The 13,560-nt window shown below is 39.2% G+C and overlaps 1 protein-coding gene across 1 annotated transcript in view; it reads right to left on the reverse strand.

The window, feature by feature from the left end:
- Positions 1-333: 333 nt before the first annotated feature.
- Positions 334-13,560, reverse strand: part of PCSK5 (proprotein convertase subtilisin/kexin type 5) — a 269,863-nt gene continuing 256,636 nt past the window's right edge. The window contains exons 28-35 of the mRNA XM_061355628.1: positions 12,050-12,133; positions 11,341-11,536; positions 8,891-9,108; positions 7,681-7,917; positions 6,898-7,128; positions 4,863-5,040; positions 3,466-3,683; positions 334-1,461 (exon numbers count right to left, since the gene is read on the reverse strand). Of these exons, the coding sequence (XP_061211612.1) occupies positions 1,304-1,461; positions 3,466-3,683; positions 4,863-5,040; positions 6,898-7,128; positions 7,681-7,917; positions 8,891-9,108; positions 11,341-11,536; positions 12,050-12,133 (1,520 nt within the window). The 3' untranslated portion in view covers positions 334-1,303. The remainder of the gene's footprint in view (positions 1,462-3,465; positions 3,684-4,862; positions 5,041-6,897; positions 7,129-7,680; positions 7,918-8,890; positions 9,109-11,340; positions 11,537-12,049; positions 12,134-13,560) is intronic.

Raw genomic sequence — 13,560 nt, forward strand, 5'->3', positions numbered from 1 at the left:
ACACTGCAAGCTCTTTGGCCAGGAAGTATTTTGGTTTTGCTAGTCCTATACTAGCAGATCTGTAGTTCTTTAACAGTAATAGTGGTAAAGTGGACTTCAAGAAGTGTACTCAATAGTATCATTAAAAATAACTGGCATGAGAGAAGTAACTTGAATTATTCTAAGGAGAAAAAAAAGGGGGGGGCAGCTGAGAGAATGAATTTCCTTTCTAAGGAAATTCTTTGGGAAGGAGCAAAAATACAGCTGGATGATACAGCTGGATGGAAATTTTCCAGCAAACCAGATTTTTATTAGATCATCTTGGTTCTGTTTTACAGAAACAGCCTAGATGCAAATACTCAAATTCCAGATAGGCTCCTAAAAGCTTATGTGTACAGAGACCACCAGAGATCAGCATTGTCATCTCTACCTTGCAGAATACTCTGAGCTCTGGTATTTCAGTGTTTGCAGTTCCTGGTCTATTGGGGAAAAAATTGCTCTTTTTCTGACATGGGACCAGGACTCCATATCCACTGTGAGGATCTCGAAACTCCAGTAACCTTTCATCAAACTTGCTGTGAGACCTGTGAGGCTGCTTGTCCTTAAACAAACGATCTGGGCAAGATGGGAGGGTCATAGTGGGTCCATGAGGAGGTCCGGTTTCTCAGAGTCAAAGCTCTTGCAAAGAAGTGTGCACCTCTGTGGTCCCCATCTTGTAGGCTGTTTTCCCAAGGTCTCAGTTATGAAGCAGTACTGCTAAGGGGATATTCCAGGCCAGAGACTCCTGGGTATGCAGCATCTCAAGCCAGCTGGCTTGCCTTGCTGCTGCTATATTCTTGAATAAACATCTTTGGAAGGTAGTTGGTGTGGAAATCTGGAAGCTAGAATGCCCAGACTTGTGGCACAGACCCAAACCTAATTGTGGTTCTACTCTACTACATATCCAGCTCTGTTAACTTTAGTCTCTCCCTCAACTAGAGGTTTCTGCCAGCAGAACTGTCAATCTGGAATGCAATGTGATGTCTTACAGACAAAGCAGGAGAAATCCACAGGGAAATCTCAGTTATACTGGAAGAAAAAAAAATAAATGCTGTATTACTAATATAGTTGATTTTGTTCACATGGCTTTGATGTTATCACTGACAATGTTGTGCCTTCGTATTTAATGATAGAGGATTACTCTATAGTAGGCAACCCCAGAAAGAAAAAAACAGCGCTTCCTCTGCCAAAAAAACAATGAAATAAATGCATTTAAAGATAACCAGCCTTGAAAACTCAGATAAGAGAATTCTGTGGTGTTTGTGTTGTGTTCAGAAGTTAAAGTTCAGCATACAAGCAGCAGGAGAAAATGTCTACAAAAAGGTACCTCTTGTTCTGGTGCCTCCTGGACTTTGTATTCACCTACAATACAGTCTGAGTTACACATTCCACCTGATAAACTGTGACTCCATACACAAGATGTGCAGCTGAATGCTCCCTTCCCTAGAAAGGGAAATAAAACATCAACTTTACTACAGGAAAAATTGTCATCTAACTTCCTTTTAAAATTATTCTGACCATTGACAGCAAAGAAAAGGGTATTTGCCAACAGCAGGAATCAGCAGTGAGTTCAGCATGAGGAGGTTGGTATTAAAAAAACCTTTGGCCTAGTCTTGAAGTTTTATGTGCAAATGTATTTCTTATGTGTTTTGGTATTCATGAAGAGCTGATTTGGGAATCAGTTGTACATAGAAGCTCTGACACTTTCAGGGGAATCAATTAGGTCAACGCACTGGAGTAAAATTGTGGAGAACCTTGGCCACATGCTCTCCTTCACAAAATCAATATTTATTAGGCCTGATAGTTAACTGTTTCCAAACCATAATAAATTAAGATATGTTTGTGTTTCAACAGCAAAATAAGATTTTTAGTTGCAAGGGAACAAAATCCTTCACTAGGTGCAAACAGACCATCATATGCACTTTGTGTTTTGGAGACTCTTTTTGAAGACAGATGCTGCATACAGTATTTCTGTGAAACATTGAAGTGAAGGGTTTGTCCTATGTGTTAAGATGCACCTGTCCCTGTAACTGGGCATTTTCTGCCACCATCTGCAAGGAAGAAAATGGAAATGTAAGTAGCTCAAGTTAGCAGCACTTAAACATCTGAAATTAGCAACCTTCTATAACCCAGTAAATTTACTATGTGAGTTTTCTAAGTAGTACAAGGTTTGCCTTCCTGTTCTTGAGAAACGAGACACCATGACATCTCTTTGCTCAGCCATCAACAGTACAGATGCATTTTAGAACACCTACAGGTTTGCTTTTTAGGAGGACTGGCTTGTGTTTCATCTTTGTGTCTCTGTAATCACAACAGAAATTCTGTCCTGTAGTATTTATCCCAAAGGAAGTAAATACCAGTGGAAGTTGTCTGTAAATTAAAATGGCTATCTTTTTGTCCCAAATCCAAGCTAAAATGTTTGTTACTTGCTATAATGCTATTATACAATTAAATTTTAGTAGTTCTTGGATGTGGTTTCATTTAAGAGTTATTTCCACAATTTTAAATATTGTTATGTTGCAATTAGCTATGTATACTACCCAATATATCCACTATCCAAAACAAATTTTGTATGTTATGGTAAGGTGCGATCTAAGCTGCAGAGTGGTACTGTTAGCTGTCATCTAATGCTGTTCAGATAGAAAAGGATGTCAAATGGATCCAAGAGAATTAATGCTGCTTCTTCAGAATTGGATGAATTAGGAAAAAGAAGCAAATGAATGCATAAGTGTGTCATAGAACAAAACAGATGGTCTTTCAAAGTTAATTTTGAAAAATACTTAGGTACATTAAAACCAGCAGACATCACTCTTCCCTTTGCAGACTATAAAGATGTGTGGTTGGATTTAGGTTCCCTGACTTTCACAGAGTAACACATAGTAGGACAGCTTAAAGAGTCAGATATAATTCAATCATTGTTCAGTGTTTGTATGAGGAACAAGGTCCAGCTCTGTATCCAACAGAGCCACTTTTTTTTGAAGTTGATGAGTATCTTTGTGAGAGGCCTGCGTGATGGAAAATTCATTACTGTTGTCTGTTTCCCTTCACCAACTTGGCACCGGGACTTGCTCCCAGCCCTCCCCATGAGTGGCTGCCTTTACACTTGTGCTCCATGGCTGGAGAAGGCCCTGCAGGGAGCTTGGCAGGAATTCATATACCTGCTTTGATCTTGATTAATCAATACTCTGAAAGTAAGGTGGCAGCATGGAGCAGCCAGTGCAGCAAATAAACCAGGGCCAGGGTGAGCCTGCAGCCACAGGAGAGGTCTGCATCACTCACTGTAGCTAGTTCGGTCATGGACAGATTGGTAGCGCTGTATATGGCATGTGTCTTAGTGAAGTGTTTCCAAATCTTGGAGGAGAGAGTAAAAAACCAAAGGAGATGCTAGGTGCTTTGATAATCCTTGGCAGGTGTTTTTGTTACGCTTATTTTGGTCAAAGCTTTTACCTTCACAAGTTTGGCAGGAAGGGTGACATCTTTCACAGATATTGTTGTCCTTGTTTTCATAGTAGTACTCAGGACAAGAGCTAATGCATTCATTCTTGGAGCGCAACAGGTAGAAATATGTGTCACAGAAAAGGCAGTCTGTGGGTTGAGGCCCCATGCACTCCTTACAACCTTTGTGGCATCTCTGACATGATCCAGTGGAGTTTTGTGCAAAATACCTGAAACAGATCAGATAGTCATGGCTTTGCACAAAGCCTAGCAGTGATAGCAAAACCAAAACTTCCTTTATTCTTAGCTTTTACTATGACTACACCAATGTAGAAAAGTGATATTGATGTGATTGCAGTAAACATTTGCAATCTCAGTCAAAATAGAATTAATTTTATTTAATTCCCTTTGGCCATTGGAATTCAGCTATAAAGCAAGACTTGTAGATAAGGCTGTATAAAGTAAGGCCTTCTAAAATTCAGGGTTAATTCAGACTCAAAGTATAGGTAGGTCTCATAAAACCTCAACTTTGTTTTGGCCCTGAGAGATACTCTGGAGATGTTGGGTAAGCGGTGAATTCCTCACTGCCCCATACCTGCTGTTAAATGAAAATTCAGAAATTTCGTAGTTCCTTTCAGTGCATAAGTAGGCTTACCCAAAGAATATTATCAGAATAGCAGTGTTCAGTTCAGTTGAGTTGGTGGAAAAAAGGAATTGCTGCACAGTGTTCTTTTTTGAGATGTGGTCATTACAGACTTCCAAATTTAATGGGATGATAACTCAATTTAACAGGCAGTGTGATCTTTACTATATTGCAAAATGAAATGGACCTGAACCAGAAATCGTAGATCCACTTCCCAAATTTGAATTTGGAGACATACTCACAAGAGCACACTGAGTTCAGGTTTTGAAATTACATGGACTCATATTAATGAAGTTTCTGACTAGAATTATGGGTCCTCAGTTGAAAGGTGTTTTAATGGTTAGTTTATTATATACCATTATAAACATTTACTCATTGCAAAACAGAAGTAACCTCATCTGAACTTCAGGCTAGGTGAAGGCTCTAAGGGTGCTTGAAGGAAGTTACGCTGCCTATACTAAAGCTAACAGGTGGCTTCCTATGTTTATTCTGTTTTACACTGTCCAATACAAACATAACCAAAGAGCATCCTTGGAGCGTAAGAAAGGCCACACCACATAAAGCTAGTCCCAGTTTGGGTACCAACTTTACAGTTTCCTATAGTGAGGGAAGGTTTTCCACCGCCTGTATACTGCTACAACATAAGAATTTCTCACCTGAACATAGAATTCAGTTCTGTCTCACTCTCAAATAAAACAGGGCAGAGTGATCTAATTTCTGCCAGCTTTCTGTAATGTATCTCTTAGCTAAAGTTCTTGGACCTTACCCTGCTGGACACTGGTTTACACATCCTTTTCCTTGTCTGTACCAGCCTGGTTTGCAGGAAAGGCACTGTGAGCTGTGTTTTCCAGTGCAAGTGACACAGGTGCTGTGGCATGGGGAACACTGTCCCTCATCACTGTCAACATAATACCCGTCTGGGCATGTTTCAACACAGGTTGTATCTGCACAGACAACAATGCAGAATAACATGTCATATTAAGTACTTGCCTGCTATAAGACATCTCAAACAATCATTCTGACAGGAGGTGCTGCTAGAGTGTGTACCAGAACAAGAGAATGCTGGTATATAGTAATTATTTTTTGTTTCTTCTAAGTATTAGAAGTTCATCAGTCCTTATTTCTGCATTTTATGTACATTAGCAGGCTCTTCAGGTAATTTTTTATCTTTGGGAAATGCGTAATACATAATAATGGATGGCAGCTGTGATTTCTTTCAGAATATATGGAAGAAGAAATAGTAACTAGGAAAATTTCTACCTGCATTGCTATTTTCCTTAATTTTCACTCTAAACATCAACTTCATTGTATTCTGTGCATATCACAAATATGATGGTAAATTTGAGATTTAACGACACTTGTTAATTTGTCTTTACCCCTATCTTCCGCTGCTGCTAAAGCAGATTGTAGTAAGTGCCTGTAATACTGCCAAATGTACCAGGTACATCCCATGTTTTCACTGAGATTTCAGAGGGTCATTAAAAGAGGAAGGGCATGTAGAGATAGGGCAAGGGGTAATGCCTTTAAACTGGTAGAGGGTAGATTTAGATTAGGTGTTAGGAAAAAATTCTTTGCTGTGAAGGTGGTGAGACGCTAGAACAGGTGGCCCAGAGGAGCCATGGCTGCCCCATCCCTGGAATTGTTCAAAGGCAGATTGGATGGGCCTTTGAGCCATCTAGTTGAGTGGAAGGTTTCTGTGTTTGTGACAGGGCACGTGGGACGAGATGATCTTTAAGGTCGCATCCAACCCAAACTATTCTTTGATACCATGATTCTACAAATCTTGAATGAGAAGGTAGGACTGATGCAACTAACTGCAAGTGCATCAAGTTAAGAGAGCAATGGTTATCCATCAGTAGCTTGTACTCCTTATCTAGCTTGTCTTTATAGTTTTGCTGCTTGGGTTGCAAATGGGCAAAGGAAGACACTTCTCCTTATTTCTGGTTGTTTTTTGGTTTTTTTTCAATTCTTTCTCCAGTCCAGGATGTTTATTTACATACTTCCATCAATTTTACTGATTGTAATGGTGCAAAGAATCTGAGTGTGTTGGTAAGAAATACAGGTCTGATGCAAGAATTTTAAGTATGTAAAATCTTCATCAGAATCAGACTCAAAAACTTAGGTTCAGTTTTAATTCAAACTGTTCAGCTGTTTTTTGGTTTGTTGTTGCTGTTGTTGTTGTTGTTTGGTGGTTTTTTTTCCCTGCAGGAAATAGCATTTTAACTGTTTTTTTCTCCCAAGGATTTTCTGTAAAGTATATGTGAAGAAATAAAGCTTAAGTTCTGGAATTTTTTACTTTTTACTAATTTGTTTCTGAGACAATACAGTCTTTTGCTCCAAAGTCAGAAAAGTAGTTTTGCACCTCAGTCATCCACTAGACAGTGACCTAGTGATTCATGAACCATTTTTTAACAGCTCTGCTTAACTATTGCTTTGCTCATCATATCTCTGAAGGGATTAAACAAGCCAACATGAAGATATGAGCTCTTTGTGTGTACATAAAAAAAAAACCACCAAACAACAAAAACAACCAAAGAAACCAAAACCAGACAAAAATCTAAGGATATCCCACTCATCTTTTAAGTTCCTTGTAGGAAGTAACAGGAACAGTAGTACATGAAATTTACAAGTTTTGTTCAGCCTTGGCATTTGTTGCTTCCAGGTAGCACTGCACAAGTAATCATCTCTATCTGTCATGTCAGCGGAAGCGGGCTTACATGTTTCATGAATGTGACAGAAGCTTGCCTATTTCATGCATTCAGTGTAGGATAAAATCTAGAGGCAGAAACGATGACACTTACTAAGAAGATAGTGGTTATTGGCACAGCTAAGACACTGGTGTTTAGTGGGTCCAGAGCAGTGGAAGCATTTCTTGTGACAGGGCTTGCAGGTCTGAGTTTTCTCAACATAGTACTCAGTGCTAGAGCAGTATCCAAATGGCACACAGTGCCCATCATGGTTCAGCATTAGGCCATTTCTGCAGGTAAGGCAAGCAACGGAAGAAGAGCAAGTCTGGCATGTCCAGTTGCATGCTGAAATGACAAACAGTAGGAATGTCATCATTTCTTGTTGCATTTCAGATTATTATTTCAGCTGAATGCTGCAAGGAGCAGCCGTCATCTCAGGATGAGAGGCTGAGGGGAACAGAGTGATAGCTCTGCTTCTGCATAGTCTAAAAAAAACCCCGTTTTACTGTTTTCAATCTTATGCAGGCAGTTCCTTGGGTTGTCTTTTGCAGTGGCACTGCTTTTGCTGAACAGTGGTTTTCAACATTCTGTCCTCAGGAATATGTAGCAAAAAGTCAAAATGGTTACCCATAATAACCCACCATAATTACCCATAGTAACCCACCAGGGTGGTTACCCATAATATTGAAAACAATAAGCTCTGCTACTTCCCTCTCAGTTTTCTCCATTTTTTGCTAATCAAAGATATGCCTTGTTATTTTTCTGCATTAGCCAGCTCCTCTGCTTCCAGGACATTGATAGTGACATTAGGCAGTATATGAATGCCCTTTTGGGATGGTCTTTAACCAGACCCATTTGTATGTCAGTACTGTTCTGGAGAAAACAATAGCTGCCAACCTTGACAGTCTTTACTGGCTTCTTCATAGTATGTCCCTTCAGGACACTCTTCAAAACATGTCCCGCTGTAGAGAACAAAGTAGCTGATGGCACACTCAGTGCAGTCATCTGGGTCGGGCCCATCACAGTCCTTGCAGTCTGCATGGCAGGGAAAGCAGTGCTTGTCTTCAGCATAGAAATGAGAAGGGCAATCCTGTACACACTTCCCCTCATGCAGGAAAAAGTCATCCATGCACTCTATAGGGGACAGCAAACAAAAGGTAAGCAAATGGGCAGTAAAATCTGACCTCTGCAAGTGAGGGAGTGAAGAAATCCTCAGAAACCGTAAATCTTGCAATGCCTGTCATAACAGGGGGTAAGAGGACAGTGCTTTCTTCTTTTGACGCCTCCCCCTCCAAACTGCCCATTAATGGCCCTACTGTCACACAGCATCTTCTGTGTTAAATCAAGAGACTGAGAAGGGAAGTCACCTGTTCAGCATTGCCGATATTAACCAACCTGTGCTGCCACTGAATATAGGTACTAAGGTATTATGGGCTTCCTGCAAAATCAGGTATGTCTACACCTGAAGTTCTGTTTGATATATTAATAGAATATACATGTAGCTGGAATATACGGACCTGAATGTTTGTCTTTGCATAGAGCTGGGATTCAGCTGCTGATTTTATATGAGTACTCGGTTTGATAGCTTCACTTATGATTTCCTCCCCCCCATCCTGTTTCGTCCATGTTTATGTTTCCAGAATAGCTTGCTCAGTATTAACTATCCTAGCAATTTAGACTTACCAGGATATTCAGGTCTTTCGTGATATGTTTCATTACAGAGATTAATTTTCTACCATAAGTTGTCATTTGCAAAAATGGTAAATGGATGTAAAGTTCAAGCAAACTAGGAAAGAAACATTCTGTATTTCACATTGGTGTAAATGTGTGTGCAAATGTTTAGGCATGGGTACACCAGGTCAGAAATAGAATCAAATCGATGGGAATCTCTGTAGGGCAACAGGCACAGGCAAAGCAGTATGAAATCTTTACAGATTAACAGTTTAGACTCATCATAAACAGTTGAGTCTCTTCATTAAAAACTGATTGCTTAACATTTGTCTTATTTTTGTTCATTACAGATATTTTTCAGATCTGTGCTTGTCAGTCTGTCTCTAGACAGATCCAGATGGATTTTAGCCAAAATGAGAACAGTTCTTCATAATACCTTTGCATATTTCGTTGTGAATGCACTCCAGACACATTTCAGGACAGTGTTTGCAGGTTCCTTCAGAGACAAAATGCTTCTCTGAACAGGTAGGTTTACATTCCCACTGCTCCAGAAGCAAGGGACTTCTACAGGACAGGCATTTAGTTGCAGTTCCCATGCATGTCTTACAGGATCCACTGCATTCCTTGCAAGTCTCAGAATCATTAAAATATCCCCTATTGAATGAAAACGAAGACAAAGTGCTGGTCAGTCTGTGTTATCAAACAGTCTGGTGCAGAAAATGTGCACACGTAGTACTATGAAGGGTGCCTGGCCTTCCTCTGTCCTTGTACCCTCTCTCTAGTTGAATTTTCTTTCTTGCTCATTTCTTGATTCTCCCCTTACATAAGATAGAAATATCTGTAATGTTTGGGAAAAGAAAGATGAAATCTCTAGTCTTGTACAGCTGACTCTAAAAAGTGATATCAGGGAAAGAGAGGGAAGTATAACCTCAGTAGCCCTAGAGGGGAGAAAGACAAAACCCTGGAAGCGTGAAGGTTGGGAAGAATAAAGTGAGCTGAGATTAAAAAAAACCCACCTAACAAAATCAGGTTGTGTAAGTGGTACCTGTGTTTAATGACAGCAAGCTAGAGACAGTGAAGAGGGAGCACATTTTACTGTGCTGTGGTATCTGTGGTTTGATAGACTGCCACATAGACTGCCACAATTGGAACTATTATTTGTAAAGAAAATATACCAAAAATTGTGCTTATATTTCAGGAGGAGAAGCATAAAGGAGGGGCTGGTTGCAATACAGTCTCCCTACATTCTCAAAACCAAATTTGAGAAGATTAAAGGACAAGCAAATACACATTTTGAGATGATTACTTATTTATATGTATGCAGCCATTGATGGAAACTAAGGAAGAAGTTGACACTGAAAGTTGTGCCACAACGTGTACTTCACATGTTCCAGGAACATGTTTATTCTTTCCTGTAGATGGGTGCTTCTCCTTTCCTTCTTGGGTATGATCTTTCTAAAGAAAGGCTGAGGAGACATGAGATTAGTGAAGTCGAGATTAGTGAAGTTAAGATTAGTGAAGTCATGATTAGTGGAAAGATTAGTGAAAAGACAGGAAGAGCTGTGCCTGCCACTTCTTATAGTCTTCTTTTTTTTTTTTCCTCATAACCTTTGTCATGATTCTGCATCTGTTTCTCACAGTCCTATTTTCTTCTCTTGTTCCAGTCTTGAGTACTTGCCTAGCTCAAAATCCTCTGTCAGAAATTACCAGTGCAGCAAGTCAACCCTTTCTATCCCATACAACATGTCCCAACCTAAAAAATAACCCAGAAAACATAATCTTATGTAATACTATGCTCCAGTGGAGAGTAGCTATGCCTCATGAACTTTGCCTCAGTGCCTTAAAACCAGAGTTTAACTCTGGTGGACTTTTCTGAACGATGTCTGGGAAGCCATTATTTATAGTCCAGAATTTGTGAAAGGGGGTGTAATGGCAACTGAAAAGAATAGTGATAGATGAAGAGGTTTAATTTTGTAATACTGACCTTGTGGGGGATTAACTGAGAAACGGCTTAATTTTGTAATATGTACGTTGTATGGGATGACTGGGGAATGAGTACTGAGAACAAATGCATTAATATCAAAGGATTATCTTTGTATGCCACAATTTCTGATATTGAAAGTTCTTTCTAGACGTGACTTTAGTGCAATTACTTTGCATTTACTCTGACATTTGGTGATAAATGTCTGTTCCACTGGTCCTTCCTGTCTTATTTGACAAAGTTCGATGGAAAGTACTGCCAGAGAATTTGTACTGGATCGTAAGAAAAGCAGGAGATGCACATTTCTCTACAGAAAAAGGTTAACCAAGCAAGATATTCATGCTGCATAGTACAAATTTTATATGTCTATATAGGCATGACAAATGCTGATGAAAAAAACCCACAGAAACAGGAGAACATGATCTATCCACTATAGTCAGATAGGAACCTTTCTTTTTTGAGTTACACTTATTATAGGAAAAAATAAAGAATATAAACAAAGAGAGAAACACTTCACTAACACTATATTTCCATATCAGGAGTCTGATACATCTGTTCTGGTTCCACATCCCTGCCCTGTACTACTTTGAGGAACAAACAACTTAGCAGAATGACTTTTTCAGTCAGCATAAGGAACCACCCTTAGGTTATCATGGTCCTGCTGAAGTCAGTGGGAAGCCATAGGATTTCATGTCTGCTTTTGCTTCTGTTTTTTCACTTTTTGTCTAAGCAAGAGAAAATGCTGTTTATTCAGGCCAGATGAAAATTACTTTTACTTTGTGATAGTTTCTTGTAGCTGAGGTTATAGTAAGGTCTCCCTTGAAAGGTTTATTATGGATCTGAACTTTGAAAAGAAAGAGCACAGTGAGAAAATAAGGAGCAGTCATCAAAGGGGAGTTACTTACTCAGGGCATTCCTGTAAACATCTGCCTTCATGGAGGAAAAGTGTTTGTTCCTCTTCAGCCTGACACTTCTGACAGTGCCAGTAGTTGGAGCACACTTCACAGCCATCCATGCACATTTCGCACTTTCCACTTAGAACATTGCCGAAAGTTTTTTGAGGGCACAGAGAAACACAGGTATCATGGGTAAGAAATTTTCCTGGCAAAAAAGCAATCCAGGTGGGAAAAGACACCAATTAAATTTAAGATTCCTGCCTTGGATAGCTATAAAGCAAGCCTTCAACTTCCTTGAAACATAACTTTTTGATGCCTAAAAAGGTGACTAAAACATTCTTTAAGCCGTTTCCCAAAGTAGTTTGCTCAATCTTCACTGAAATTTAAGGTTAGAAGGAATCATCAGGATTTTCTAGTACATCTTCCTGAATAAATTGCTATTCAATAATTCCTGCATGATGTCTACAACTTTTGATTGAAAATAAAGAAAAGGAGCAGCATCCACCTAATAATTTTTTTACCTATATTGCTAAAGGCATGTGCCTGTTGCCTAGCTAATGCCTGACTTCAGCTGGTAATTGTCTGATTACCTGCCTGCGCTTTAAGTTGTCAAAGAACTTTCTAATGACCATTGATGAAGATATTCCCTGGAAGTGTGTAAGATACGGAATATTTTAGCCTCTTGCAAAACTTACCCGAAGAAGTTGAAGTCTCTTACCTTCTGGACATGAAGTACATATGTCAGCAGATTTCTCACAAGTCCTGCATGAAGGGCCACAGGACTGCAATATTTTTTTTGCATCTGCAATGAAAAGGAATAATATGTAATTCTTTTAGTGTCTTATGGGATGGTTTTATTAATTTCCCTTCTCTTTTGGAGGGCCATTTCCCATGGCTTTTTCTAAGTTGTTTTGAAAATGTACCTCTGAATTTTTTGAATATACTAAGTTGAAGAAGTTGATGATTGTCTTCAAGAGTTGTAATGAAGGAAAACATAAACGTTATCCTGAGGTCCACTAAGGCACTCTTCTGGACTGTTCATCTCAAATGAGAACAATAATACATCTTAATAATGTAGTGCTCACAAACCAAATCCAGATCTGTAATCCTAATAGATTACAAACTAGAAAGTACGTAAATTGGACAACTTGGTCTGCTGAGGTCTTTTCATGGGGAATTTATATTAGCTGTTTGGAGAGCACCATTATCCTCTAACTAAGGGAGAAAACATTGAGTAGGAAGGAGAGGAACGAGTGTTTGGAAAGCAGATCTGTTAAGCAGTTCTCCCCAAAGCCATTTCCTGATATTTCCCTCCAAAAGGAAGAGTGATGTGTGTCAAATGGAGTTTTTATACCTGTGGAAAACTAAGACTTTGGTTATGCTTTGCATAGACTTCATTAAATATAGTACTCCACTCTAAAATGACAAGGAGACACAAGGATTATATGTAGCATGGAGAAAGTATGTTGTACAATATGATAGGTCTCAGCATACAGCTCTATATTTTGATCCAAGTAGTTACAACAGTAGGTAGATGCATGTCTGACGGAAATGAAATTGTGGGTCAGCAGACAGAAAATAATAAATAAAGACTAAATCAGAAGTCATTTGTAGATTGAGCTCTGCACATCCAGCTCTTCCTGCCAATTAAATATATATGATTTCTGTAAGCAGGTGGACTGGCTGAGAGTATCCATTAGCCACATGCGTAAGCATAAGCATATTGCTGCACTTTATAGTTCTACCTGTTGTGGCAAGATACTTTAAAATGTTGACATTTTGAATGAAAGTCATGAAATCAAATGCTTTGAGTAAAAAGAGGAGGCAGGAGAACAGAAGACTTATAGCAAAGAAGAACTTAATAGAAAAATGGCACAGGTGCAGAGGGAGGAATAATAATAAATATTAGTCATAGCTGTACTGTTAAATGGGTTGAGCCATAGCTATCTCTGAAAGAATGTGGCTGGGAGATGGTTCATAACAATATGACACATGCATATCTGGTTCTACCAGCAGCTGAGAGCATCTTAAAAACTTTAAGTGCTAAAAAAATGTTTCAATATGCTGTTCCTGGCCAGAACAAGAACAATTCAGGAGGGTTCAACACAGTGGATCAAAACTTGGATGTTTAATAGTAGGGCGCTCAGCAAAGATGTAATTTGTCATTCTTTACCAGGACTACTTGTGGATGATACTTGCGAATGATACTTGCACAGGGTAGTGGAAGCC

The sequence above is a fragment of the Neopsephotus bourkii genome, unplaced genomic scaffold (assembly GCF_033783945.1).
Source record: "Neopsephotus bourkii isolate Nb327-2 ecotype Australia unplaced genomic scaffold, CSIRO-AGI_Nbou_v1 NB_816, whole genome shotgun sequence".
In the NCBI taxonomy this organism is placed as follows: Eukaryota; Metazoa; Chordata; class Aves; order Psittaciformes; family Psittacidae; genus Neopsephotus; species Neopsephotus bourkii.